This window comes from Haemorhous mexicanus, chromosome 28 (assembly GCF_027477595.1).
Source record: "Haemorhous mexicanus isolate bHaeMex1 chromosome 28, bHaeMex1.pri, whole genome shotgun sequence".
Taxonomy (NCBI): domain Eukaryota; kingdom Metazoa; phylum Chordata; class Aves; order Passeriformes; family Fringillidae; genus Haemorhous; species Haemorhous mexicanus.
Window position 1 is genome coordinate 2,433,031 of NC_082368.1, and position 25,173 is coordinate 2,458,203.

Below are 25,173 nucleotides of genomic sequence, written 5' to 3' on the forward strand. Positions count from 1 at the left end.
AAGTCAACTGACATGGGAATGTCTGAAATATTCCAAGAGACTGGTGTCAAGCATTTGGTGCTGAGTACCAAGGGGGTCGTGAAACCTCCAGCATGAAAAGCAACTAAAGGCAACTATGGGCACATGAATACAGAGACAGTAAAGGACTCACCTACCTCAATTCACAGCCTTTAAATGCAGTTAAGGCCTCTGTCTTCAGTTTTAACTGAAGTGAAGAACTAAGTAAAGATCTAAGTTCAAAATCAGACAAGACATTAGTAGAGGAAAATTTATTTACCCTGACTCCAGAAAAGGTGTCTTCTATTGAGGTACTCATCTTTGCTCCATTCATCATCAGCTGAGAGAAACAGGCACTCTCAAGCCTTAGTTCAACCCTTACAAAAAATGATCTCTTACAGATCAGGTAATACAGGTCTTACAGGCACCTATTTTTCTTCTGTTGATAAACTAGTCAGCTGGCTTAGACCACACACACAGGCACACACAAATACACACACTTCTCATCCTCTAGACATCTTGAGTTAGATTTACCTCCAGGGAGAGTCTGTCTGCACTGTGCAGGACCACCACACAGGTGTTGGATGTGGCAGAGATATTTTCTGCAAGTCCTGTGCCCCAGGCTTCAGTGTGTTTGAGAGAAAACTGACCTGTACTTGGTTTGAGGTGGAGATGCAGCTAATGGGAGTAAAGTTCTCAGCTTGAGCCTATTTGCTGACCATGAAGCCATCTCCCTGCTATTTATCTGTCCTATCTATGGAAATGGTGGTGGGGTTTAGCCATGGGATGGAGGTGCTGTAGCCTGTGGGTTCAGTTGTGATTGCTTAATGAAGCAAGCCATGCACACATGACCAGGAATTCAGGCCCTCCTGTGAGCTTGTCCTACTTGGGGAGCTCAGAGGCCACCACTGGTCAGCTGCAGAATTTGTGTCTCCAGAAAGATGATTTCCTGGCACACCTGCTTTGCTTTGAGATGGGGTAGGTCCCGTGGGTGACCTGATGGTAGGAAGAGTCTACAGAGTCTGTTAGATCTGGTCCTGAAGATGGGTTGTACTCCCCATCTGCAGGACATGCTCTGAGACCAAGGAGTCATATCTGAGCAGAAATGTTAGAAGGCTGAGCCTGATCCCTGTGTCTGTGGAGAAGTCAGGGATGTCTTCCTCAACTTCAAGGGACAGTGCCTGAATGGACCCCACTTCTGTATTTTCCACCCTCCCATTCCTCTGGGAATAATCAATGGTCTACTTGTGTCCCCACCTTTTCCTCCACCACCCATGGCAACACCTTTTGGTCTCAGCAGCTTGAGACAAGGACACAAAAAAAAGATTGAGGCTGAGGATGAGATGCAGAAAGCTTTATTGTCATTGAAGTGGAAAATTAGTTCCCTTATAGAGAAGGCTTCTGGTGGTGGTGGTGAGAGACCACATGCAACTGCAGCAAGTCTGGGCCCACTTTGGCACAGACACTGGAGAGCCAACGGGGCATCCATCCACCTGCCCTACTGGGGTTAGCAGATCCCCCAGAGAGGCTCTGAAAGTCTCACAGTCCAGAAGTATGGAAGACAAGAGAGAGATGGAAGAGAGACTAAGGCAGGGAGAGCAAACACTGGCCATGGTTTCAGAGAGCCCTGCCTGCCCTCCTTCAGAAGGGCAGCATTGGTTGCTCTGCACCTCTGAATTTGATGGCCAGGAGCTCTGTCCTCAGTCCAGCATCAGCTTCTGGGTTGCTGGGGGTCCTCATGACGGCTGCACCAGTGACTTTAGCAGGGACGGCATCTGCTGCCACCATAGCGGTTGGTGATGCAGGAGAGGTCAAAGCCCCCAGAGTTGATGGGCACTCCCTCAGAGCTGAGAATGTTGCCAACAGCAGCAGAGGTAGAGGATCCCACCACAGTGTTCTGTGGGAAGGAGCTCAGGATGGGCCCAGGCAGGGTCACCACCACGGGCGAGGGCTGGATGAACACAGTGGAGTCCTGGCACTGCCTGACACAGGGCTCATTGCAGCTGCTGCCCAGCGGGGTGGGGCCACAGGGCTGGCAGGGCTGGCACCGGGTGTAGCAGGACATGTCTTGGGGCTGGAGATGCACCTGAGAGACAGGGAAGGGAAGGAAGCAGAGCACAGGCACATGTGAGGAGCCATCAGCCATGAGTCCATCATCCCACTGTAGGAATTGCAATGGCACCTGCTTAAGCTAGAAGGGAGAAACTGGGCAGTGAGAGAAAGGGGTTTTCAGCCTCATCCTGACATAGTACTGCAAAGTGTCGCAATATTTCTTCAATAAAGAGCTCCCTCAGCCAAATCCTTGACACTAAGTCAGACCTTAGTTCTTCTTTTACCCCTCAGCAGCAGCAGCACTAAGACCTCTCACAGGCTATAGGAGCATGTGTCAGCTTCTCCAGAAAAGGACAGGGGAAAGAGCTTTGGACTCACCTGGGTCCCAAGAAGAAGGAGGCTGGAGAAGTGGATGAGAGAGCACAAATTCGGGCAGGCTTTTATAGTCACTTTGAGTTGCCCCAGGCCCAGAGGTGGCTTCTATGAAAGTGATAATTTCCTAAGGTGCTCATGATATATGGAAAACATCCCAGCTAATGACATGGGCTGGGTGCTTGTTTTCCGTGTTGCTACCTTTTCATTTCTCAGCTTCATGGAGGCTTCTTCTGAGTGCTGAGATTGAGATGCCTCAAGATTTCCAGGGCAGGAATGTGTCAGTGTCTGCGGAATCCTCTGCTCAAGTGCTGGATGGGTGCATGCAGGGAAATGAAGTTGGCCTGGAGCTCACTGGTAGTAATGCCTGTGGCCTTGTTGATTGGAAGGGATGCAGCTGCTCGCAGGGCTTCAGCCCTTGACTGGTCACCCAGAGATTTGCCATGATACCATTGCAAAATGATATGCCATGTCTCTTTCCTCCATGCCTCCCAACTTACTCCAGTGTTCATTGTGGTTCAGAACCTCGGGCATTTGGGCTGCACTGTTGGGTTTCATTTTCTTGCCCCTAAAGCTCTCCTTTTTTCCTCCCAAGGAGGGAGAATCCTCAAGTCATCTGGGCAATGTGAGCCAGTGCTTGTTCACCCTCAACAGTAAGAAGGGTTTTCCTATGTTCCACACAGAGCTTCCAGCCTGCACATGTTTCCTGTGGTCCCATCACTGGGCACCTCAGAGAAGTGCCTGGCTCTGTTTGCCTTGCACCCTCTGGATTTGGGCTACATGGCAAGGTTTTGGTTGTGGGGGAGCCAACACCAGATGGATTTAAGACTCATCCAGCACTGGCCAAGGCCGAGCTCATCAGCTATGGTGGAAGCACCTCTGGGATAACATGTTTGGGAAGGGAGAAAACACCTACTGTGGAACAGCAGCCAGAAGAGAGGGGAGGGAAGATGTGAGAGAAGCAAGCCTCAGTGAAGAGGGGAGGTAGGTTTTTCCAGCTGATCCCATAAAAGCTCATGCTGGATCAGGCTCCTGTCAGGACCTCTGGCCATGTGAGTGACAGGCCCATGCTAGCACAGGTTTGCAGGCAGGACTTGTGAAGAACTGTAGCCGATGTGAAAAACTCACATTGGAGAAGTTTTGGGGATACTGTCTACCATGGGAGGGACCCCATGCTGGTATAGGGGAAGTGTGTGAGAGTTCCTTCACCTAAGGACAAACGAGCCACAGAGATGTGTTGAACTGACCACAACTCCAAATCCCTATCATTTGGAGAGGAGAAAATTAGCAATGAAGTTGAGCTGAAGAAGAAGGGAGCAGTGCTGGGGGAAGGTGGTTTTAGATTTTAGGTTTACTTCTCATTACCCTATGCTGACTGGATTGCAATAAATCAAATTAATTTCCCCAATCTGAGTTGGGTTTTCCCATGAGGGTAATTGATGAGTGATCTTTCCTGTCCTTATCTAGACCCAGAAGGCTCTTGTATTTTCTCTCCTCTGTCCAGCTGAGGAGAGGGAGTGATGGAACAGAGCCATCATAGAAGACAGCTGGAATCAGCTGAGTGGTCCATTGAGGTGAGATCTTTTAGAGAAAGCAGAGGAGAAAGGGTTTCAGCCTCACCTGATTCCCAAGGAGAAAGAGGCAATAGAAGGGAATGAGAGAGGAAAGAGCTGGGCTTGCTTTCACCATGGACCTTTACTGACTCAGGCTGCCAGAGGTATCCCTTCTGCAGGTGATCATTTTCTGACAAATTCATCTTGGATGCAAAACATCTCATTTAATGCTGTGAGCTGTGGTTTGGCTTCTTAAATGGTTGTGTTTTCACTTCCTGCTTTATTTCTGGTACATTCCTCAATGAAGGCATCTTTTGCATGACAAGATGAGAGGCTCAAGCGTTTCTGCATCAAAACACATCAGCGTCAGCACAGGACTCACGCCACATGCTGCAGGAGTCCATTAAAAGAAAACTATGTCAGTCTGGGTCACTATGAAAACTATGTCACTCCATTGGGATCTTAGGGGCCTTTGTCTCAAAGAAGTGGCCTTGTTCCTGGGTTTGACTGTATCCCACCAAACACAGAGCCCAGGACAATTCAGGTGTCTGCCTTCTCCTGTCATGCACCAGGGATACAGAAAGGGGGAGAAGAGGTGGAAGGTTTTATTCAGCTGTAACAAAGAAAGGCATGATAAAGGGGCTTCCATAAGGACAAAGGTGACAAAAGGAAGAGTAAGGAAAGCGTAGGACTGCTGCTGAATGAGACAAGGGCCCTGGTGACACAGGATAGAGAAAAAGCTGAGGTGCTGAAGGCCTTCTTTGCCTCAGTCCTTCTTAGCAAGACTGGCCTTAAGGAATACCAGATGTAGACTGGGGGTAAAGTCAGGATCAGGGAACAGGCACCCTTGATGGAAGGAGATGGGGTCAGTGAATCCTTAGCAAACTGCACATATTTGGGCCCTGTTGGAATGTACACAGAAGTGGTAAGGGAACTGGCTCCTGTCATTGCCAGGTCACTCTTGGTTACCTTCAGCTGAGCATGGTGACTGGATACTGGATCAACGCAAATGCCACTTCTGTCTCAAAAAGGGAAAAAGGAGAACCCAGGGAGCTACAGCCTTCTCAGCCTCACATTAGCCCCTTAGAAGGTGATGGAGCAGCTAGTCCTGGAAAACTCTCCTAATCAAGTCATCAAGTGATAAGAAAGTCACCAGGAGCAGGTCAGTGTGGCTTCACCAAGGGGAAGTTATGCCTGATCTTCTTGACAAAGTGCTCTAGTGATGTGACAAAGTGGTGAGGAAGAGAGAATGGTGGATCTTCTCTAGCTGGATGTGAGCAAAGCCTTTGACATTTTGTGTGGATTCCTGTAGGAGCCTCATAGAGAAGCTGTTGATGTTGGGTGAGTGAGGTGTAATGAAAACTGACTGGCCAGGTACAGGGATCAGTGATCAGCAGCACAAAATAAAGTTGGAGACCAGTGGCTGGTGGTGCATCCAAATGGTCAGGACTTGATGGGTCCTGTTTATCAACTTCACTGATTATGTGGGTGATGGGACAGAGTGGACCCTCAGCAGGTTCGCAGACAACACCAAACTGAGAAGAGAGGTTTATGCATCAGAGAGTCAGGCCAGCATCCAGAGGGACCTCAGCAAGCAGGAGAAATGGGCTGAAGGGAAACTCGTGCAATTGAGCAAGGGAAAGTGAAAATTCTCTTGTGTCAAAGAAGTCCAACAGTATCCCCAGCTCCATTGGACCATCTGTTGCCAGGAGCTCAAGAGAGGTGACTGCTCCCCTTTATGCAGCACTGGGGGGGACCCAGCTGCAATAGCCTCCTCTGCCACCCTTCCTCTAGGACCATATTGGTGTCAAAATGGATCAGTAAGAGAGTGGTAAAGTGAGTGGAAAATTGTCTGGCCTACCAGGCCCAAAGAGTTGTGGCCATTGCTTCAAACCCCAGCTAGCAGACAGCTCTGGGGTCTCTCAGGGATCAGCAGTAGGACCACTAGTGTTGCATGTTACCATGAATGTTGTGAGTAGTGGGAAGGAGAACACTCTCCACAGGTTTGGTGTGACATCAAACAACCAAGAACCGTCAGTGAACTGGCCCCTGTTGCCCAAGTTGTTCTCAGAAAATCCTGGAACCACCTGGAAAGGAAACAAGGAATACAGACTAGATTCTGGAAGTTCTCTGCAACCGGAGACTAAGCTACGAGCAGCTGCTGGAATATGGGGTTTCAGCCTTCTCACTGCCGTCTGCAGAAAATCCCTGGCTGCTGTTTCCAGCCCTTGAGGCAACTCGGGGAAGCTGCTCATCTCCTGGTTCAGGGTCCTCTTGCTGCCTAAGGCTGCAGCTGGAGCTGTTCTGGCTGATTCTCGCTGGAATGTCCTTGCTGGGGGAGGGGAAGAGTCTATTTGCCAGGACACGAAGCTGTGTCCGTGCAGAGCCCGAGTGCTCTGAGCGCGGGCGAAAGCCGGAGCGGCGCCAGCGCAGGGCTGAGACCTAGGCGGAGCCGGGGCGATGGAGAGAGAGAGAAAAGGAGGCGGCACAGTCAGAGGACAGAACCGGGGCTCAGGGGCACAGCGAGGCTCGGCCGGCGGAGCGGCGGCATGCGGCGGTGTCGGGGCGCGGGGTTGGCGGCGCCGGCCGCGCTGCTGCTCGGTGCGCGGGGGCGGCGAAGGGGCCGCGTTTGGGAATGGGGTGATCCCGCAGGTTCCCGGAGGCTGCCGTCCTGCTTGGCTTCTTCACAGACCTATTCTCGAGAGCTCTTCTCCCGTTCATCCCGCACTCTTCTCCTTTCCAAACCCCAGCAGAAATCGCCTGATTCTATTCTATGCGAAAACATGGACAATCATCCCTTCTTTATAACTCACAAATTCGGTCCATACCCCTTGCTAATTTTCTTCTTGTCTTTTTCTGCTTTCTCCCTCATCCTCCCATTCTCCAGCGACTACATCAATCCTTCTGTCATTCACTCATTCATCTCTCCATAAACAATTGATGGACACATCCATTCCTGCATATCTTAAAGTCCTCTGGAAACTGCTTTCCTCCTCATCTCTCCGTGTTCCTGACTGCTTCTGCGGGCTTTGTTCTGGGGATTTCAGGCAGAGATGGGTAGAAAGTAGGAGTTGAAATTTGTTGCTTTTGTCTCCCTGGCAGTGGCTGCCGTCAGAGCCCAATTGCAGCAGGAGCCATTCCTGGAGATCCTCGAGGGCACCAGCATCAGCATCAAGTGCTCTCACCCCAATATCAAAACTGGCGATTTCATCCACTTCTACCGTCAGCTGCCGGGCCAAAGGCCCGAACTCTTGGCCTTGACTGCTAAAGCAGCCAAGGAGGTGCGAGTCCCTATAGGGCGCATGTCGGTGTCGGCAGATCGGCGTTCGAGCGCGCTGTGGCTCGCTGGGCCCCGGCGCGGGGACGCGGCCGTGTATTACTGCGCGCTGGGGGCCACGGCCAGAGCAGCCGGGGCTGCGGCCGGGCACGAACCGCCGCGGGCGGGGCCAGCAGGGGGCGCTGCCGCTCCGCCCGCCGCCCTCCCGGGCCGCCGCTCCGCAGCTCCTTCCTCTGCCCCGAGCCCGCAGCACCGACAGCGCACAGCCCCGCACGGCCCCCAGCCCGCCCGCAACCTGCGCTCACACAGTCCCCCCACACAGCCCGGCCTCCCCTCGCTCCCGAGCCCGACTCTGCCTCACACCGAACTGCTGCGGGCTGCGCCTCTGCCAGCGCCTCTCGCTCTCCGGCCACGGCTGATGCTGCTGCTCTCAGCCGGCTTTGCAAAGCACAGAGCTGCTCCTTGAGAGCACCAGGGCTGGGAGCTGACCAAGGAGCTGCACTGGCAGGCACGCAGGGCCTAATTCATGGAGTTTTGTCGCATCAGTATGTCAAGGGGTGAGAGGGGTTTGCAATGAGGTTTTACGAGGCAACAGAGGAAACTCCATCTCTATCTCTGCTGAATTGTCCCTATTCCATCCTGCAAAGTCAATAGAAGCAGCATTGTCTCAGGGATGGGTAGCACAGGTGTGCTTTCAATCGCACCCCAGTTTGGAATTCATTTCTTTACATTTTCTTCTATTCCTCAGGTGTCCACAAATACCCTGGATGTGCATTCAGCATCTTCCTGAAATAGAAGAACATCCGGGAGTGAAAACAATAAATGTGTGGGAGTAGAGGAGCTTTTCATATCATTTAAGGGCTATCTCATACCCACCCTCCCTCTGAAAATATTTTGCCAACTCCCTTCCCCCAATTTTAGTAACCTGTCAAGCATGCAGAACCAATGCCCGGATTTAGCAACGCTGCAAATGTTGGAGGGAGACACTTGAAAGACTGAGCTCTACATGAGGTGTCTCCCCTGAGACCTCCTCGAGAGATCCCATTTCCTTTGGGCTTCCTTGCTGCCTTTCAGTATCTTCAGGAGCTCCTGGGGCTGATAAAGTTCAGGAGAGGCCACATTCAGATCATGTGAAAGGCGAGAGTGTCTGGTGCTCTAAGGCTCACATCACTTACATTTCCTTTTCCAAGGGAAGGACAAGGAAAAGGGAAAGTGATGAACACAGCACACAATGACTCCAATGTGACCGTAGGTGATAAGGGAGAGAAAGAGAGAGCTCAGAGCTCTCCAGCTTCTAATTGATGGGCCATTAGGAAACTGCTGTGAATTGGCCCATGCTGAGCTTTGTCAGTGACAAGAAGGGACAAGAGGAACATGAGGATAATGGAGGTTTGAGGGGGTCATGTGGAATTAGGGAGCACCCAGCAAGGAATGCTTGTGAGGCTGTGCAGTCCCAGCCATCGGGTTCTCCAAAAGCCATCTGGATTGAGAGATTAGCAGGGACCGCAGAGAGCTGAGGACACCTCGGGAGGGTGAGAAACCTCAGCGGGAGAGAAGCCCCGGAGCTCCCGAATGCCCATTCCTGGGTGTGCAGCAGAGCTGGCCATTGCAGCTGCGGAGGAGAGGACTGCACTGCGAGCTGAGCGGGAACAGCCCCTTGCCATCACTCAGGCCCCACGGGCACGGGATGCTCACAATGCCAATGGCTGAGGGTGCCTCGGGGGCTGCTGCTGGAGGAGCCAGAAACGCACAAGGAGCATTTGAGGCACGGCAAGGACAGCTCCTGGCTCTGCCTGCTCCCGCCGCCTCTCCCTTTGCTCCCGCCGAGAGTCGTTTCCGGCAGCTCCGTTCTCTCTCGGGGCTGGGACTCCGGCAGCTCTGTTCTCTCTCGGGGCTGGGACTCCGGCAGCTCTGTTCTCTCTCGGGGCTGGGACTCCGGCAGCTCCGTTCTCTCTCGGGGCTGGGACTCCGGCAGCTCTGTTCTCTCTCGGGGCTGGGACGTGCTTTCTGCCTCACTCAGCAAACACTTGGTCACTCAGCAGCTTGCTCTCGGCATGCACCTGGCATATCTCATCCTCACCGTCTTCCTGGGCCAGCTCCTGGGTAAGTCCTGCCTCTTCCCTCAGGCATTCTTCCTCCTCTCTTCTTCTTCTTTCTGCCCACAGGAAACCCTCAATAGCCCAATTCGGACCATTTTGGGGAAATACGGTGAACAGAGGGGAAAAAACTGACGGAAATCTGCTTCTATTTGTGGTGTTATATTTGCACAAGAAGTTCTTCGATTTGTAAAGGAAAAGGGAAGGCAGGGAAACCTCAGCCTCCTTCTCTGTCTTTTCTCTCCCTGTTAATCCAGCTCCCTCTGCCTCTCTCGTTTGAACTTCCTGCAGTCACATCAGGAGATCTCAGCTGTCTGAGATACACCCACATTCTTCCCATTTTAATGTAAATTCCCAGGAACTGTCAGACCCTGCCCAGGAGCCAAAAGATTGTCACTTCACAAATATTAACAGGGGATGTGGTGATTCCGCCGGTCTGCCCCTAGGCTGACACAGCTCTGCCACAGCCTCCAGTGTTCTCTGGCATGGACACAACCAGGGCTCCCTCTTTCCAAGCTCAGCTTTGTGTGTACTCAGGAGCTCCTAGGGGTGACATGAATGGAGAAACGGGATGAACATTTCTGCTGTAACTCGCTTGGCATGTCGGGGAGCTGGAGTGCTGCTGGTTCCAGCACACAAAGTTGATTCTTGGCAAGCAGTTCCCTGGTCCTTTAAGCAGAGGGAGCAGGAGCAGGGACACACCCGGATCTCCTTTCGGTGATGCAGAGCAGACAGCTCCAAAGTCCTGCCCAAAATCTCTCAGGACTCTGCTACAAGGCAGGGAGCTTTCTCCACCAGGGCTTTCCATGCACTTCGATTTGTTTCCCATTGTCTTTCCCTGTGGAGCTGCTCACCATCACTTTCTTGCAGGCTCCACGGGGCAGGACACAGTCACCCAGGAAGATGGACCAGTCACGGTGAAGCAGGGACAGCCCTTCCACACCACCTGCAAATACCACACCAGTTATTTTACTGCCTTGCTCTGGTACCAGCTGAGGAAAGGCCAAGCCCCACAGCTGATCTCCTATCAAGCAGGGACTGGCCTCAGGCCCAGTGGCCGAATCACCACATACCTGAACACCACGAGCAAATCCAGTGTCCTGCGGCTGGAGGAAGTGGAGCTCTCTGACACTGCCTTGTACCTCTGTGCTGTGCAAGACACCCTGGTGCAGAGAGCTTCCTCAGCTGTGCAACAACCCAGGGCAGGGAGGGGATGTGTCAGTGCAAGGCTGAGCTTGGGGAAGGACCCTGATGGCACCCCCGTGCTCACCAGAATTTGCATCCACACGTGTGTACGATGGTCTGATGGTTTTGATTACGTCCATCCTGACACTCCCCTTGGGAAAGGATTTTGGACTACTTTGACTCATTTCCATCCTATTGTGCAGTCTGTAAGGAAAGAAAAATATCCCCTGTGCTTGCCTGGGACCTTGTCCATCCACGCTCCAGCCCTGCTGCTTTTGGCCCCACGTGTCCTCAGCAGAGCCCAGGCCTGGTTGTGTGTTGCTGCCTGGGGTGCCCTTGGAGCAGCCCCGTTTGCATGGACACACGTGAAGCACGGATTTGTCTGTGGCTCCCCACTGGACAGCACGGCCCTGTGTGTGTCCCTGATCGGGAGGGAATGTCCTGACCATGCCAGGGACAGCGAGCACTGTCCTGGCCCTGAACAGCAGAGAGCAGCAGCTGCCCAGGCTCACAAACAGCCTGAGAGCGGCTGAGCGGGGCCGGCAGCTGCCCGCTGCAGGTGTGTGCAGGGTGGATCTGGTCCCCGCGCGGTGTCGCTGGTGTGTGCGGTGGGACACAGCTGTCTCTTGTCCCTGGCCATGCCAGAGGTCCGTGTGTCGCTCGCTGTGCTGGTGCCGTGAGAGGCGGGGGCTGAGGCCGGCCGGGGCGGAGCTGGCGGCGGCCCAGAGGAGGCGGCACGGCCGCAGCAGAGCCGGGGCTCAAGGGCACAGCGAGGCTCGGCCGGCGGAGCGGCGGCATGCGGCGGTGTCGGGGCGCGGGGCTGGCGGCGCTGGCCGCGCTGCTGCTCGGTGCGCGGGGGTGGCGGCAGAGGGGCCGCGGTCTGGGGCTGGGGTGATCCCGCAGGTCCCCGGAGGCTGCCGTCCTACTGTCTCTTCTTCACAGAGCTCTTCCCGAGAGCTCTTCTCCCCTTCATCCCTCCCTCTAATCAATTCCAAACTTCTGTTCTATGCCAAAGCCTGCACAAACATTCCTTCTTTATTACTCATGAAACCAGTCCTTACCCCTTCTGATATTCTTCTTCCCTTTTCGTGCATTCTTCCACATCCTCCCATTCTCCAGTGACTCTCCAAATCGTTCTGTCATTCACTCAGTCATCTCTCCACAAACAAGTCATGGACACATTCATTCCTGCGTTTCTTAAGGTTCTCTGGAAATTGTTCTCCCTCATCTCTCCGTGCTCCTGACTGCTTCTACGGGCTTTGTTCTGGGGATTGTCAGGCAGAGATGGGTAGAAAGTAGGAGTTGAAATCTGTTCCTTTTGTCTCCCTGGCAGTGGCTGCGGTCAGAGCCCAATTGCAGCAGGAGCCATTCCTGGAGATCGTCGAGGGCACCAGCATCAGCATCAAGTGCTCACACCCCAATATTCGAACTGGCGATTTCATCTATTTCTACCGTCAGCTGCCGGGCCGAGGCCCCGAACTCTTGGCCATGACAGCTAAAGCAGCCAAGGAGGTGCGAGCCCCTAAAGGACGCATGTCGGTGTCGGCAGATCGGCGTTCGAGCGCGCTGTGGCTCGCTGGGCCCCGGCGCGGGGACGCGGCCGTGTATTACTGCGCGCTGGGGGCCACGGCCAGAGCAGCCGGGGCTGCGGCCGGGCACGAACCGCGGCGGGCGGGGCCAGCAGGGGGCGCTGCCGCTCCGCCCGCCGCCCTCCCGGGCCGCCGCTCCGCAGCTCCTTCCTCTGCCCCGAGCCCGCCCCACCGACAGCGCACAGCCCCGCACGGCCCCCAGCCCGCCCGCAACCTGCGCTCACACAGTCCCCCCACACAGCCCGGCCTCCCCTCGCTCCCGAGCCCGACTCTGCCTCACACCGAACTGCTGCGGGCTGCGCCTCTGCCAGCGCCTCTCGCTCTCCGGCCACGGCTGCTGCTGCTGCTCTCAGCCGGCTTTGCAAAGCACAGAGCTGCTCCTTGAGAGCACCAGGGCTGGGAGCTGACCAAGGAGCTGCACTGGCAGGCACGCAGGGCCTAATTCATGGAGTTTTGTCGCATCAAAAGGTCAAGGGGTGAGAGGGGTTTGCAGTGAGGTTTTCCAAGGCAACAGAGGAATCTCCATCTCTATCTCTGCAGAATTGTCCCTATTCCATCCTGCAAAGTCAATAGAAGAAGCATTGTCTCAGGGATGGGTAGCACAGGTGTACTTTCAATCGCACTCGAATTTGGAATTCACTTCTCTCCATTTTCTTCTCTTTCTCCGATTTCCCCAAACACCTATGGATGTGCATTCAGCATCTTCCTGAAACAGTAGAACATCTGGGAGGGAAAGCAATAAATTTGTGGGAGTAGAGGAGCATTTCAAATTCCCTGAGGACCCTGTCATGTTAGTATTCTCTCCAGCATCGTGAATAAATGCCAGGATTTGGCAATGCTGCAAGTGTTGCAGAGAGACACATGAAAGACTAAACTCCACATGATGTTTCCCTCCAGAGAGTTGCTCTAGAGCCCCCCTTTCCTTTTGGGGACAGGAGCATTTCAGTATCTTCAGGAGCTCCTTGGGCTGATAAAGTTCAGCAGAGGCCACTTTCAGATCATGTGAAAGGCGAGAGTGTCTGGTGCTCTAAGGCTCACATCACTTCCATTTCCCTTTCCAAGGGAAGGCCAAGGAAAAGGGAAAGTGATGAACACAGCACACAATGACTCCAATCTGGCAGTAGGTGATAAGGGAGAGAAAGAGAGAGCTCAGAGCTCTCCAGCTTCTAATTGATGGGCCATTAGGAAACTGCTGTGAATTGGCTCAGGCTGAGCTGTGTCAGTGACAAGAAGGGACAAGAGGAACATGAGGATAATGGAGGTTTGAGGGGGTCGTGTGGAATTAGGGAGCACTCACCAAGGAATGCTTGTGAGGCTGTGCAGTCCCCAGCCATCGGGTTCTCCAAAAGCCATCTGCATTTGGAGATTAGCAGGGACCGCAGAGAGCTGAGGACACCTCGGGAGGGTGAGAAACCTCAGCGGGAGAGAAGCCCCGGAGCTCCCGAATGCCCATTCCTGGGTGTGCAGCAGAGCTGGCCGTTGCAGCTGCGGAGGAGAGGACTGCACTGCGAGCTGCGCGGGAACAGCCCCTTGCCATCACTCAGGCCCCACGGGCACGGGATGCTCACAATGCCAATGGCTGAGGGTGCCTCGGGGGCTGCTGCTGGAGGAGCCAGAAACGCACAAGGAGCATTTGAGGCACGGCAAGGACAGCTCCTGGCTCTGCCTGCTCCCGCCGCCTCTCCCTTTGCTCCCGCCGAGAGTGGTTTCCGGCAGCTCCGTTCTCTCTCGGGGCTGGGACTCCGGCAGCTCTGTTCTCTCTCGGGGCTGGGACTCCGGCAGCTCTGTTCTCTCTCGGGCCTGGGACGTGCTTTCTGCCTCTGCCTCACTCAGCAAACACTTGGTCACTCAGCAGCTTGCTCTCGGCATGCACCTGGCATATCTCATCCTCACCGTCTTCCTGGGCCAGCTCCTGGGTAAGTCCTGCCTCTTCCCTAAGGCATTCTTCCTCCTCTCTTCTTCTTCTTTCTGCCCACAGGAAACCCTCAATAGCCCAATTAGGACCATTTTGGGGAAATACGGTGAACGGAGGGGAAAAAACTCACGGAAATCTGCTTCTGCATGTGGTGTTGTTTTTGCTGAAAAATTCCTTCGATTTGTAAAGGAAAAGGGAAGGCAGGGAAACCTCAGACCCCTTCTCTGTCTTTTCTCTCCCTGTTAATCCAGCTCCCTCTGCCGCGCTCATTTGAACTTCCTGCAGTCACATCAGGAGATCTCAGCTGTCTGAGATACAGTCCCACATTCTTCCATTTTAATGTAAATTCCCAGGAACTGTCAAACCCTGCCCAGGAGCCAAAAGGTTGTCACTTCACAAACATTAACAGGGGATGTGGTGATTCCGCCGGTCTGCCTCCAGGCTGACACAGCTCTGCCACAGCCTCCAGTGTTCTCTGGCATGGACACAACCAGGGCTCCCTCTTTCCAAGCTCAGCTTTGTGTGTACTCAGGAGCTCCCAGGGGTGACATGGGTGGGGAAACGGGATGAACATTTCTTCTGTACCTCGCTTGGCATGTCGGGGAGCTGGAGTGCTGCTGGTTCCAGCACAAAAAGTTGAGGCTTGGCAAGCTGTTCCCTGGTCCTTTAAGCAGAGGGAGCAGGAGCAGGGACACACCCAAATCTCCTTTCGGTGATGCAGAGCAGAGGGCTCTGAACTCCTGCCCAAAATCTCTCAGGACTCTGCTACAAGGCAGGGAGCTTTCTCCACCAGGGCTTTCCATGCACTTCGATTTGTTTCCCATTGTCTTTCCCTGTGGAGCTGCTCACCATCACTTTCTTCCAGGCTCCACGGGGCAGGACACGGTCACCCAGGAAGATGGACCAGTCACGGTGAAGCAGGGACAGCCTTTCTACACCACCTGCAAATACCACAGCAGTTATTTTACTGCCTTGCTCTGGTACCAGCTGAGGAAAGGCCAAGCCCCACAGCTGATCTCCTATCAAGCAGGGACTGGCCCCAGGCCCAGTGGCCGAATCACCACATACCTGAACACCACGAGCAAATCCAGTGTCCTGCGGCTGGAGGAAGTGGAGCTCTCTGACACTGCCTTGTACCTCTGTGCTGTGCAAGACACCCTGGTGCAGAGAGCTTCCTCAGCTGTGCAACAACCCAGGGCAGGGAGGGGATGTGTCAGTGCAAGGCTGAGCTTGGGGAAGGACCCTGATGGCACCCCAGTGCTCACCAGAATTTGCATCCACACGTGTGTACAATGGTCTGATGGTTTTGATTACGTCCATCCTGACACTCCCCTTGGGAAAGGATTTTGGACTACTTTGACTCATTTCCATCCTATTGTGCAGTCTGTAAGGAAAGAAAAATATCCCCTGTGCTTGCCTGGGACCTTGTCCATCCACGCTCCAGCCCTGCTGCTTTTGGCCCCACGTGTCCTCAGCAGAGCCCAGGCCTGGTTGTGTGTTGCTGCCTGGGGTGCCCTTGGAGCAGCCCCGTTTGCATGGACACACGTGAAGCACGGATTTGTCTGTGGCTCCCCACTGGACAGCACGGCCCTGTGTGTGTCCCTGATCGGGAGGGAATGTCCTGACCATGCCAGGGACAGCGAGCACTGTCCTGGCCCTGAACAGCAGAGAGCAGCAGCTGCCCAGGCTCACAAACAGCCTGAGAGCGGCTGAGCGGGGCCGGCAGCTGCCCGCTGCAGGTGTGTGCAGGGTGGATCTGGTCCCCGCGCGGTGTCGCTGGTGTGTGCGGTGGGACACAGCTGTCTCTTGTCCCTGGCCATGCCAGAGGTCCGTGTGTCGCTCGCTGTGCTGGTGCCGTGAGAGGCGGGGGCTGAGGCCGGCCGGGGCGGAGCTGGCGGCGGCCCAGAGGAGGCGGCACGGCCGCAGCAGAGCCGGGGCTCAAGGGCACAGCGAGGCTCGGCCGGCGGAGCGGCGGCATGCGGCGGTGTCGGGGCGCGGGGCTGGCGGCGCTGGCCGCGCTGCTGCTCGGTGCGCGGGGGTGGCGGCAGAGGGGCCGCGGTCTGGGGCTGGGGTGATCCCGCAGGTCCCCGGAGGCTGCCGTCCTACTGTCTCTTCTTCACAGAGCTCTTCCCGAGAGCTCTTCTCCCCTTCATCCCTCCCTCTAATCAATTCCAAACTTCTGTTCTATGCCAAAGCCTGCACAAACATTCCTTCTTTATTACTCATGAAACCAGTCCTTACCCCTTCTGATATTCTTCTTCCCTTTTCGTGCATTCTTCCACATCCTCCCATTCTCCAGTGACTCTCCAAATCGTTCTGTCATTCACTCAGTCATCTCTCCACAAACAAGTCATGGACACATCCATTCCTGCGTATCTTAAGGTTCTCTGGAAATTGTTCTCCCTCATCTCTCCGTGCTCCTGACTGCTTCTACGGGCTTTGTTCTGGGGATTGTCAGGCAGAGATGGGTAGAAAGTAGGAGTTGAAATCTGTTCCTTTTGTCTCCCTGGCAGTGGCTGCGGTCAGAGCCCAATTGCAGCAGGAGCCATTCCTGGAGATCGTCGAGGGCACCAGCATCAGCATCAAGTGCTCACACCCCAATATTCGAACTGGCGATTTCATCTATTTCTACCGTCAGCTGCCGGGCCGAGGCCCCGAACTCTTGGCCATGACAGCTAAAGCAGCCAAGGAGGTGCGAGCCCCTAAAGGGCGCATGACGGTGTCGGCAGATCGGCGTTCGAGCGCGCTGTGGCTCGCTGGGCCCCGGCGCGGGGACGCGGCCGTGTATTACTGCGCGCTGGGGGCCACGGCCAGAGCAGCCGGGGCTGCGGCCGGGCACGAACCGCGGCGGGCGGGGCCAGCAGGGGGCGCTGCCGCTCCGCCCGCCGCCCTCCCGGGCCGCCGCTCCGCAGCTCCTTCCTCTGCCCCGAGCCCGCAGCACCGACAGCGCACAGCCCCGCACGGCCCCCAGCCCGCCCGCAACCTGCGCTCACACAGTCCCCCCACACAGCCCGGCCTCCCCTCGCTCCCGAGCCCGACTCTGCCTCACACCGAACTGCTGCGGGCTGCGCCTCTGCCAGCGCCTCTCGCTCTCCGGCCACGGCTGCTGCTGCTGCTCTCAGCCGGCTTTGCAAAGCACAGAGCTGCTCCTTGAGAGCACCAGGGCTGGGAGCTGACCAAGGAGCTGCACTGGCAGGCACGCAGGGCCTAATTCATGGAGTTTTGTCGCATCAAAAGGTCAAGGGGTGAGAGGGGTTTGCAGTGAGGTTTTCCAAGGCAACAGAGGAATCTCCATCTCTATCTCTGCAGAATTGTCCCTATTCCATCCTGCAAAGTCAATAGAAGAAGCATTGTCTCAGGGATGGGTAGCACAGGTGTACTTTCAATCGCACTCGAATTTGGAATTCACTTCTCTCCATTTTCTTCTCTTTCTCCGATTTCCCCAAACACCTATGGATGTGCATTCAGCATCTTCCTGAAACAGTAGAACATCTGGGAGGGAAAGCAATAAATTTGTGGGAGTAGAGGAGCATTTCAAATTCCCTGAGGACCCTGTCATGTTAGTATTCTCTCCAGCATCGTGAATAAATGCCAGGATTTGGCAATGCTGCAAGTGTTGCAGAGAGACACATGAAAGACTAAACTCCACATGATGTTTCCCTCCAGAGAGTTGCTCTAGAGCCCCCCTTTCCTTTTGGGGACAGGAGCATTTCAGTATCTTCAGGAGCTCCTTGGGCTGATAAAGTTCAGCAGAGGCCACTTTCAGATCATGTGAAAGGCGAGAGTGTCTGGTGCTCTAAGGCTCACATCACTTCCATTTCCCTTTCCAAGGGAAGGCCAAGGAAAAGGGAAAGTGATGAACACAGCACACAATGACTCCAATCTGGCAGTAGGTGATAAGGGAGAGAAAGAGAGAGCTCAGAGCTCTCCAGCTTCTAATTGATGGGCCATTAGGGAACTGCTGTGAATTGGCTCAGGCTGAGCTGTGTCAGTGACAAGAAGGGACAAGAGGAACATGAGGATAATGGAGGTTTGAGGGGGTCGTGTGGAATTAGGGAGCACTCACCAAGGAATGCTTGTGAGGCTGTGCAGTCCCCAGCCATCGGGTTCTCCAAAAGCCATCTGCATTTGGAGATTAGCAGGGACCGCAGAGAGCTGAGGACACCTCGGGAGGGTGAGAAACCTCAGCGGGAGAGAAGCCCCGGAGCTCCCGAATGCCCATTCCTGGGTGTGCAGCAGAGCTGGCCGTTGCAGCTGCGGAGGAGAGGACTGCACTGCGAGCTGCGCGGGAACAGCCCCTTGCCATCACTCAGGCCCCACGGGCACGGGATGCTCACAATGCCAATGGCTGAGGGTGCCTCGGGGGCTGCTGCTGGAGGAGCCAGAAACGCACAAGGAGCATTTGAGGCACGGCAAGGACAGCTCCTGGCTCTGCCTGCTCCCGCCGCCTCTCCCTTTGCTCCCGCCGAGAGTGGTTTCCGGCAGCTCCGTTCTCTCTCGGGGCTGGGACTCCGGCAGCTCTGTTCTCTCTCGGGGCTGGGACTCCGGCAGCTCTGTTCTCTCTCGGGCCTGGGACGTGCTTTCTGCCTCTGCCTCACTCAGCAAACACTTGGTCACTCAGCAGCTTGCTCTCGGCATGCACCTGGCATATCTCATCCTCACCGTCTTCCTGGGCCAGCTCCTGGGTAAGTCCTGCCTCTTCCCTAAGGCATTCTTCCTCCTCTCTTCTTCTTCTTTCTGCCCACAGGAAACCCTCAATAGCCCAATTAGGACCATTTTGGGGAAATACGGTGAACGGAGGGGAAAAAACTCACGGAAATCTGCTTCTGCATGTGGTGTTGTTTTTGCTGAAAAATTCCTTCGATTTGTAAAGGAAAAGGGAAGGCAGGGAAACCTCAGACCCCTTCTCTGTCTTTTCTCTCCCTGTTAATCCAGCTCCCTCTGCCGCGCTCATTTGAACTTCCTGCAGTCACATCAGGAGATCTCAGCTGTCTGAGATACAGTCCCACATTGTCCCCATTTTAATGTAAATTCCCAGGAACTGTCAAACCCTGCCCAGGAGCCAAAAGGTTGTCACTTCACAAACATTAACAGGGGATGTGGTGATTCCGCCGGTCTGCCTCCAGGCTGACACAGCTCTGCCACAGCCTCCAGTGTTCTCTGGCATGGACACAACCAGGGCTCCCTCTTTCCAAGCTCAGCTTTGTGTGTACTCAGGAGCTCCCAGGGGTGACATGGATGGAGAAACGGGATGAACATTTCTTCTGTACCTCGCTTGGCATGTCGGGGAGCTGGAGTGCTGCTGGTTCCAGCACAAAAAGTTGATTCTTGGCAAGCTGTTCCCTGGTCCTTTAAGCAGAGGGAGCAGGAGCAGGGACACACCCAAATCTCCTTTCGGTGATGCAGAGCAGAGAGCTCTGAACTCCTGCCCAAAATCTCTCAGGACTCTGCTACAAGGCAGGGAGCTTTCTCCACCAGGGCTTTCCATGCACTTCGATTTGTTTCCCATTGTCTTTCCCTGTGGAGCTGCTCACCATCACTTTCTTGCAGGCTCCACGGGGCAGGACATGGTCACCCAGGAAGATGGAGCAGTCACGCTGAAGCAGGGACAGCCCTTCCACACCACCTGCAAATACCACAGCAGTTATTTTAATGCCTTGCTCTGGTACCAGCTGAGGAAAGGCCAAGCCCCACAGCTGATCTCCTATCAAGCAGGGACTGGCCCCAGGCCCAGTGGCCGAATCACCACATACCTGAACACCACGAGCAAATCCAGTGTCCTGCGGCTGGAGGAAGTGGAGCTCTCTGACACTGCCTTGTACCTCTGTGCTGTGCAAGACACCCTGGTGCAGAGAGCTTCCTCAGCTGTGCAACAACCCAGGGCAGGGAGGGGACGTGTCAGTGCAAGGCTGAGCTTGGGGAAGGACCCTGATGGCACCCCAGTGCTCACCAGAATTTGCATCCACACGTGTGTACAATGGTCTGATGGTTTTGATTACGTCCATCCTGACACTCCCCTTGGGAAAGGATTTTGGACTACTTTGACTCATTTCCATCCTATTGTGCAGTCTGTAAGGAAAGAAAAATATCCCCTGTGCTTGCCTGGGACCTTGTCCATCCACGCTCCAGCCCTGCTGCCTTTGGCCCCACATGTCCTCAGCAGAGCCCAGGCCTTGTTGTGTGTTGCTGCCTGGGGTTCCCTTGGAGCAGCCCCGTTTGCATGGACACACGTGAAGCACGGATTTGTCTGTGGCTCCCCACTGGACAGCACGGCCCTGTGTGTGTCCCTGATCGGGAGGGAATGTCCTGACCATGGCAGGGACAGCGAGCACTGTCCTGGCCCTGAACAGCAGAGAGCAGCAGCTGCCCAGGCTCACAAACAGCCTGAGAGCGGCTGAGCGGGACCGCAGCTGCCCGCTGCAGGTGTGTGCAGGGTGGATCTGGTCCCCGCGCGGTGTCGCTGGTGTGTGCGGTGGGACACAGCTGTCTCTTGTCCCTGGCCATGCCAAAGGTCCGTGCGTCGCTCGTTGTGCTGGTGCCGTGAGAGGCGGGGGCTGAGGCCGGCCGGGGCGGAGCTGGCGGCGGCCCAGAGGAGGCGGCACGGCCGCAGCAGAGCCGGGGCTCAGGGGCACAGCGAGGCTCGGCCGGCGGAGCGGCGGCATGCGGCGGTGTCGGGGCGCGGGGCTGGCTGCGCTGGCCGCGCTGCTGCTCGGTGCGCGGGGGTGGCGGCAGAGGGGCCGCGGTCTGGGGCTGGGGTGATCCCGCAGGTCCCCGGAGGCTGCCGTCCTACTGTCTCTTCTTCACAGAGCTCTTCCCGAGAGTTCTTCTCCAATTCAGCCCTCCCTCTAATCCATCCCAAGCTTCTATGCTAGGCCAAAACCTGCACAAACATTCCTTCTTTATAACTCCCGAAACCAGTCCTTACCCCTTCTGATATTCTTCTTCCCTTTTCGTGCATTCTCCCACATCCTCCCCTTCTCCAGTGACTCTCCAAATCGTTCTGTCGTTCACTCAGTCATCTCTCCACAAACAAGTCATGGACACATTCATTCCTGCGTATCTTAAGGTTCTCTGGAAACTGTTTCCCCTCATCTCTCCGTGCTCCTGACTGCTTCTGCGGGCTTTGTTCTGGGGATTTCAGGCAGAGCTAGGTAGAAAGTAAAAGTTGAAGTTTGTTCCTTTTATCTCCCTGGCAGTGGCTGCGGTCAGAGCCCAATTGCAGCAGGAGCCATTCCTGGAGATCGTCGAGGGCACCAGCATCAGCATCAAGTGCTCACACCCCAATATCAAAACTGGCGATTTCATCCACTTCTACCGTCACCTGCCGGGCCGAGCACCCGAATATTTGGCTGTGACTGCTAAAGCGTCCAAGGAGGTGCGAGCTCCTGAAGGGCGTCTGACGGTGTCGGCAGACCGGCGTTCGAGCGCGCTGTGGCTCGCTGGGCCCCGGCGCGGGGACGCGGCCGTGTATTACTGCGCGCTGGGGGCCACGGCCAGAGCAGCCGGGGCTGCGGCCGGGCACGAACCGGCGCGGGCGGGGCCAGCAGGGGGCGCTGCCGCTCCGCCCGCCGCCCTCCCGGGCCGCCGCTCCGCAGCTCCTTCCTCTGCCCCGAGCCCGCCCCACCGACAGCGCACAGCCCCGCACGGCCCCCAGCCCGCCCGCAACCTGCGCTCACACAGTCCCCCCACACAGCCCGGCCTCCCCTCGCTCCCGAGCCCGACTCTGCCTCACACCGAACTGCTGCGGGCTGCGCCTCTGCCAGCGCCTCTCGCTCTCCGGCCACGGCTGATGCTGCTGCTCTCAGCCGGCTTTGCAAAGAACAGAGCTGCTCCTTGAGAGCACCAGGGCTGGGAGCTGACCAAGGAGCTGCACTGGCAGGCACGCAGGGCCTAATTCATGGAGTTTTGTCGCATCAAAAGGTCAAGGGGTGAGAGGGGTTTGCAGTGAGGTTTTCCGAGGCAACAGAGGAATCTCCATCTCTATCTCTGCAGAATTGTCCCTATTCCATCCTGCAAAGTCAATAGAAGCAGCATTGTCTCAGGGATGGGTAGCACAGGTGTACTTTCAATCGCACCCGAGTTTGGAATTCACTTCTCTCCATTTTCTTCTCTTTCTCCGATTTCCCCAAACACCTATGGATGTGCATTCAGCATCTTCCTGAAACAGTAGAACATCTGGGAGGGAAAGCAATAAATTTGTGGGAGTAGAGGAGCATTTCAAATTCCCTGAGGACCCTGTCATGTTAGTATTCTCTCCAGCATCGTGAATAAATGCCAGGATTTGGCAATGCTGCAAGTGTTGCAGAGAGACACATGAAAGACTAAACTCCACATGATGTTTCCCTCCAGAGAGTTGCTCTAGAGCCCCCCTTTCCTTTTGGGGACAGGAGCATTTCAGTATCTTCAGGAGCTCCTTGGGCTGATGCAGTTCAGCAGAGGCCACATTCAGATCATGTTAAAAGGCGAGAGTGTCTGGTGCTCTAAGGCTCACATCACTTCCAGTTCCCTTTCCAAGGGAAGGCCAAGGAAAAGGGAAAGTGATGAACACAGCACACAATGACTCCAATCGGGCAGTAGGTGATAAGGGAGAGAAAGAGAGAGCTCAGAGCTCTCCAGCTTCTAATTGATGGGCCATTAGGGAACTGCTGTGAATTGGCTCAGGCTGAGCTTTGTCAGTGACAAGAAGGGACAAGAGGAACATGAGGATAATGGAGCTTTGCGGGAGTCATGTGGAATTAGGGAGCACCCACCAAGGAATGCTTGTGAGGCTGTGCAGTCCCCAGCCATCGGGTTCTCCAAAAGCCATCTGCATTTGGAGATTAGCAGGGACCGCAGAGAGCTGAGGACACCTCGGGAGGCAGAGAAGCCCCGGAGCTCCCGAATGCCCATTCCTGGGTGTGCAGCAGAGCTGGCCATTGCAGCTGCGGAGGAGAGGACTGCACTGCGAGCTGAGCGGGAACAGCCCCTTGCCATCACTCAGGCCCCACGGGCACGGGATGCTCACAATGCCAATGGCTGAGGGTGCCTCGGGGGCTGCTGCTGGAGGAGCCAGAAACGCACAAGGAGCATTTGAGGCACGGCAAGGACAGCTCCTGGCTCTGCCTGCTCCCGCCGCCTCTCCCTTTGCTCCCGCCGAGAGTGGTTTCCGGCAGCTCCGTTCTCTCTCGGGGCTGGGACTCCGGCAGCTCCGTTCTCTCTCGGGGCTGGGACTCCGGCAGCTCCGTTCTCTCTCGGGGCTGGGACTCCGGCAGCTCCGTTCTCTCTCGGGGCTGGGACGTGCTTTCTGCCTCACTCAGCAAACACTTGGTCACTCAGCAGCTTGCTCTCGGCATGCACCTGGCATATCTCATCCTCACCGTCTTCCTGGGCCAGCTCCTGGGTAAGTCCTGCCTCTTCCCTAAGGCATTCTTCCTCCTCTCTTCTTCTTCTTTCTGCCCACAGGAAACCCTCAATAGCCCAATTAGCCAAATTTCCCCATTTTGGGGAAATATGGTGAACAGAGGGAAAAGACTGACTGAAATCTGCTTCTGCATGTGGTGTTGTGTTTGCTGAAAAAGTCCTTCGATTTGTAAAGGAAAGGGGAAGGCAGGGAAACCTCAGACCCCTTCTCTGTCTTTTCTCTCCCTGTTAATCCAACTCCCACTGCCTCGCTCGTTTGAACTTCCTGCAGTCACATCAGGAGATCTCAGCTGTCTGAGATACAGTGCCACATTCTTCCCATTTTAATGTAAATTCCCAGAAACTCTCAAACCCTGCCCTGGAGCCAAAAGGTTGTCACTTCACAAACATTAACAGGGGATGTGGTGATTCCGCCGGTCTGCCTCCAGGCTGACACAGCTCTGCCACAGCCTCCAGTGTTCTCTGGGATGGACACAAGCAGGGCTCCCTCTTTCCAAGCTCAGCTTTGTGTGTACTCAGGAGCTCCCAGGGGTGACATGGATGGAGATACGGGATGAACATTTCTGCTGTAACTCGCCGGGCTCTCAGGCACCTAGAGTGCTGCTGGTTCCAGCACAAAAAGTTGATTCTTGGCAAGCTGTTCCCTGGTCCTTTAAGCAGAGGGAGCAGGAGCAGGGACACACCCGGATCTCCTTTCGGTGATGCAGAGCAGACAGCTCCAAACTCCTGCCCAAAATCTCTCAGGACTCTGCTACAAGGCAGGGAGCTTTCTCCACCAGGGCTTTCCATGCACTTCCATTTGTTTCCCATTGTCTTTCCCTGTGGAGCTGCTCACCATCACTTTCTTGCAGGCTCCACGGGGCAGGACACGGTCACCCAGGAAGATGGAGCAGTCACGGTGAAGCAGGGACAGCCCTTCCACACCACCTGCAAATACCACAGCAGTTATTTTACTGCCTTGCTCTGGTACCAGCTGAGGAAAGGCCAAGCCCCACAGCTGATCTCCTATCAAGCAGGGACTGGCCCCAGGCCCAGTGGCCGAATCACCACATACCTGAACACCACGAGCAAATCCAGTGTCCTGCGGCTGGAGGAAGTGGAGCTCTCTGACACTGCCTTGTACCTCTGTGCTGTGCAAGACACCCTGGTGCAGAGAGCTTCCTCAGCTGTGCAACAACCCAGGGCAGGGAGGGGATGTGTCAGTGCAAGGCTGAGCTTGGGGAAGGACCCTGATGGCACCCCAGTGCTCACCAGAATTTGCATCCACACGTGTGTACAATGGTCTGATGGTTTTGATTACGTCCGTCCTGACACTCCCCTTGGGAAAGGATTTTGGACTACTTTGACTCATTTCCATCCTATTGTGCAGTCTGTAAGGAAAGAAAAATATCCCCTGTGCTTGCCTGGGACCTTGTCCATCCACGCTCCAGCCCTGCTGCTTTTGGCCCCACGTGTCCTCAGCAGAGCCCAGGCCTGGTTGTGTGTTGCTGCCTGGGGTGCCCTTGGAGCAGCCCCGTTTGCATGGACACACGTGAAGCACGGATTTGTCTGTGGCTCCCCACTGGACAGCACGGCCCTGTGTGTGTCCCTGATCGGGAGGGAATGTCCTGACCATGCCAGGGACAGCGAGCACTGTCCTGGCCCTGAACAGCAGAGAGCAGCAGCTGCCCAGGCTCACGAACAGCCTGAGAGCGGCTGAGCGGGGCCGGCAGCTGCCCGCTGCAGGTGTGTGCAGGGT

General features: G+C 55.4%; 9 protein-coding genes across 9 annotated transcripts; 8 read left to right on the forward strand and 1 right to left on the reverse strand.

Annotated features, from left to right (window-relative positions):
- Positions 1 to 1,336: 1,336 nt before the first annotated feature.
- On the reverse strand, positions 1,337 to 2,565 carry LOC132339218 (feather keratin Cos1-2). The gene is made up of 2 exons (XM_059869384.1): positions 2,428 to 2,565; positions 1,337 to 2,083 (listed from the first exon to the last, which is right to left on the reverse strand). Exon 2 carries the CDS (start codon positions 2,060 to 2,062, stop codon positions 1,757 to 1,759), a length of 306 nt encoding a protein of 101 aa, XP_059725367.1. The 5' UTR covers positions 2,063 to 2,083; positions 2,428 to 2,565; the 3' UTR covers positions 1,337 to 1,756.
- A 3,745-nt stretch (positions 2,566 to 6,310) lies between these two features.
- LOC132339217 (uncharacterized) lies at positions 6,311 to 7,698 on the forward strand. Its single transcript, XM_059869383.1, is given in 3 exon segments — positions 6,311 to 6,575; positions 7,077 to 7,369; positions 7,371 to 7,698. Coding segments are annotated over 3 exon segments (645 nt in total). The 5' UTR covers positions 6,311 to 6,523; the 3' UTR covers positions 7,671 to 7,698.
- An 86-nt stretch (positions 7,699 to 7,784) lies between these two features.
- Positions 7,785 to 11,065, forward strand: LOC132339214 (uncharacterized). The gene is made up of 2 exons (XM_059869379.1): positions 7,785 to 9,354; positions 10,218 to 11,065. Exons 1-2 carry the CDS (start codon positions 9,306 to 9,308, stop codon positions 11,063 to 11,065), a joined length of 897 nt encoding a protein of 298 aa, XP_059725362.1. The 5' UTR covers positions 7,785 to 9,305.
- A 221-nt stretch (positions 11,066 to 11,286) lies between these two features.
- Positions 11,287 to 12,662, forward strand: LOC132339216 (uncharacterized). The gene is given in 3 exon segments (XM_059869382.1): positions 11,287 to 11,380; positions 11,866 to 12,158; positions 12,160 to 12,662. Coding segments are annotated over 3 exon segments (714 nt in total). The 5' UTR covers positions 11,287 to 11,328; the 3' UTR covers positions 12,529 to 12,662.
- A 425-nt stretch (positions 12,663 to 13,087) lies between these two features.
- LOC132339215 (uncharacterized) lies at positions 13,088 to 15,818 on the forward strand. The gene is made up of 2 exons (XM_059869380.1): positions 13,088 to 14,037; positions 14,902 to 15,818. Exons 1-2 carry the CDS (start codon positions 13,989 to 13,991, stop codon positions 15,747 to 15,749), a joined length of 897 nt encoding a protein of 298 aa, XP_059725363.1. The 5' UTR covers positions 13,088 to 13,988; the 3' UTR covers positions 15,750 to 15,818.
- Positions 15,819 to 15,852: 34 nt separating this feature from the next.
- Positions 15,853 to 18,388, forward strand: LOC132339062 (uncharacterized). The gene is given in 4 exon segments (XM_059869104.1): positions 15,853 to 16,064; positions 16,550 to 16,842; positions 16,844 to 17,138; positions 18,273 to 18,388. Coding segments are annotated over 4 exon segments (756 nt in total). The 5' UTR covers positions 15,853 to 16,012.
- LOC132339063 (uncharacterized) lies at positions 16,952 to 20,434 on the forward strand. The gene is made up of 2 exons (XM_059869105.1): positions 16,952 to 18,721; positions 19,587 to 20,434. Exons 1-2 carry the CDS (start codon positions 18,673 to 18,675, stop codon positions 20,432 to 20,434), a joined length of 897 nt encoding a protein of 298 aa, XP_059725088.1. The 5' UTR covers positions 16,952 to 18,672.
- Positions 20,435 to 20,538: 104 nt separating this feature from the next.
- LOC132339064 (uncharacterized) lies at positions 20,539 to 21,951 on the forward strand. Its single transcript, XM_059869106.1, is given in 3 exon segments — positions 20,539 to 20,547; positions 21,208 to 21,525; positions 21,527 to 21,951. Coding segments are annotated over 3 exon segments (627 nt in total). The 3' UTR covers positions 21,827 to 21,951.
- Positions 21,952 to 22,904: 953 nt separating this feature from the next.
- LOC132339065 (uncharacterized) lies at positions 22,905 to 25,134 on the forward strand. The gene is made up of 2 exons (XM_059869108.1): positions 22,905 to 23,415; positions 24,287 to 25,134. The coding sequence occupies exons 1-2, from the start codon at positions 23,367 to 23,369 to the stop codon at positions 25,132 to 25,134; spliced, it is 897 nt and encodes a 298-aa protein (XP_059725091.1). The 5' UTR covers positions 22,905 to 23,366.
- Positions 25,135 to 25,173: the final 39 nt, after the last annotated feature.

Excerpts from the sequence above, each read along its gene's own strand:
- LOC132339218 (XM_059869384.1), bottom strand. The coding sequence starts at position 2,062 with ATGTCCTGCTACACCCGGTGCCAGCCCTGCCAGCCCTGTGGCCCCACC.
- LOC132339214 (XM_059869379.1), top strand. The coding sequence starts at position 9,306 with ATGCACCTGGCATATCTCATCCTCACCGTCTTCCTGGGCCAGCTCCTG. Across the intron at positions 9,355-10,217 it reads CTTCCTGGGCCAGCTCCTGG|GCTCCACGGGGCAGGACACA; the intron begins GTAAGTCCTGCC and ends ACTTTCTTGCAG.
- LOC132339215 (XM_059869380.1), top strand. The coding sequence starts at position 13,989 with ATGCACCTGGCATATCTCATCCTCACCGTCTTCCTGGGCCAGCTCCTG. Across the intron at positions 14,038-14,901 it reads CTTCCTGGGCCAGCTCCTGG|GCTCCACGGGGCAGGACACG; the intron begins GTAAGTCCTGCC and ends ACTTTCTTCCAG.
- LOC132339063 (XM_059869105.1), top strand. The coding sequence starts at position 18,673 with ATGCACCTGGCATATCTCATCCTCACCGTCTTCCTGGGCCAGCTCCTG. Across the intron at positions 18,722-19,586 it reads CTTCCTGGGCCAGCTCCTGG|GCTCCACGGGGCAGGACATG; the intron begins GTAAGTCCTGCC and ends ACTTTCTTGCAG.
- LOC132339065 (XM_059869108.1), top strand. The coding sequence starts at position 23,367 with ATGCACCTGGCATATCTCATCCTCACCGTCTTCCTGGGCCAGCTCCTG. Across the intron at positions 23,416-24,286 it reads CTTCCTGGGCCAGCTCCTGG|GCTCCACGGGGCAGGACACG; the intron begins GTAAGTCCTGCC and ends ACTTTCTTGCAG.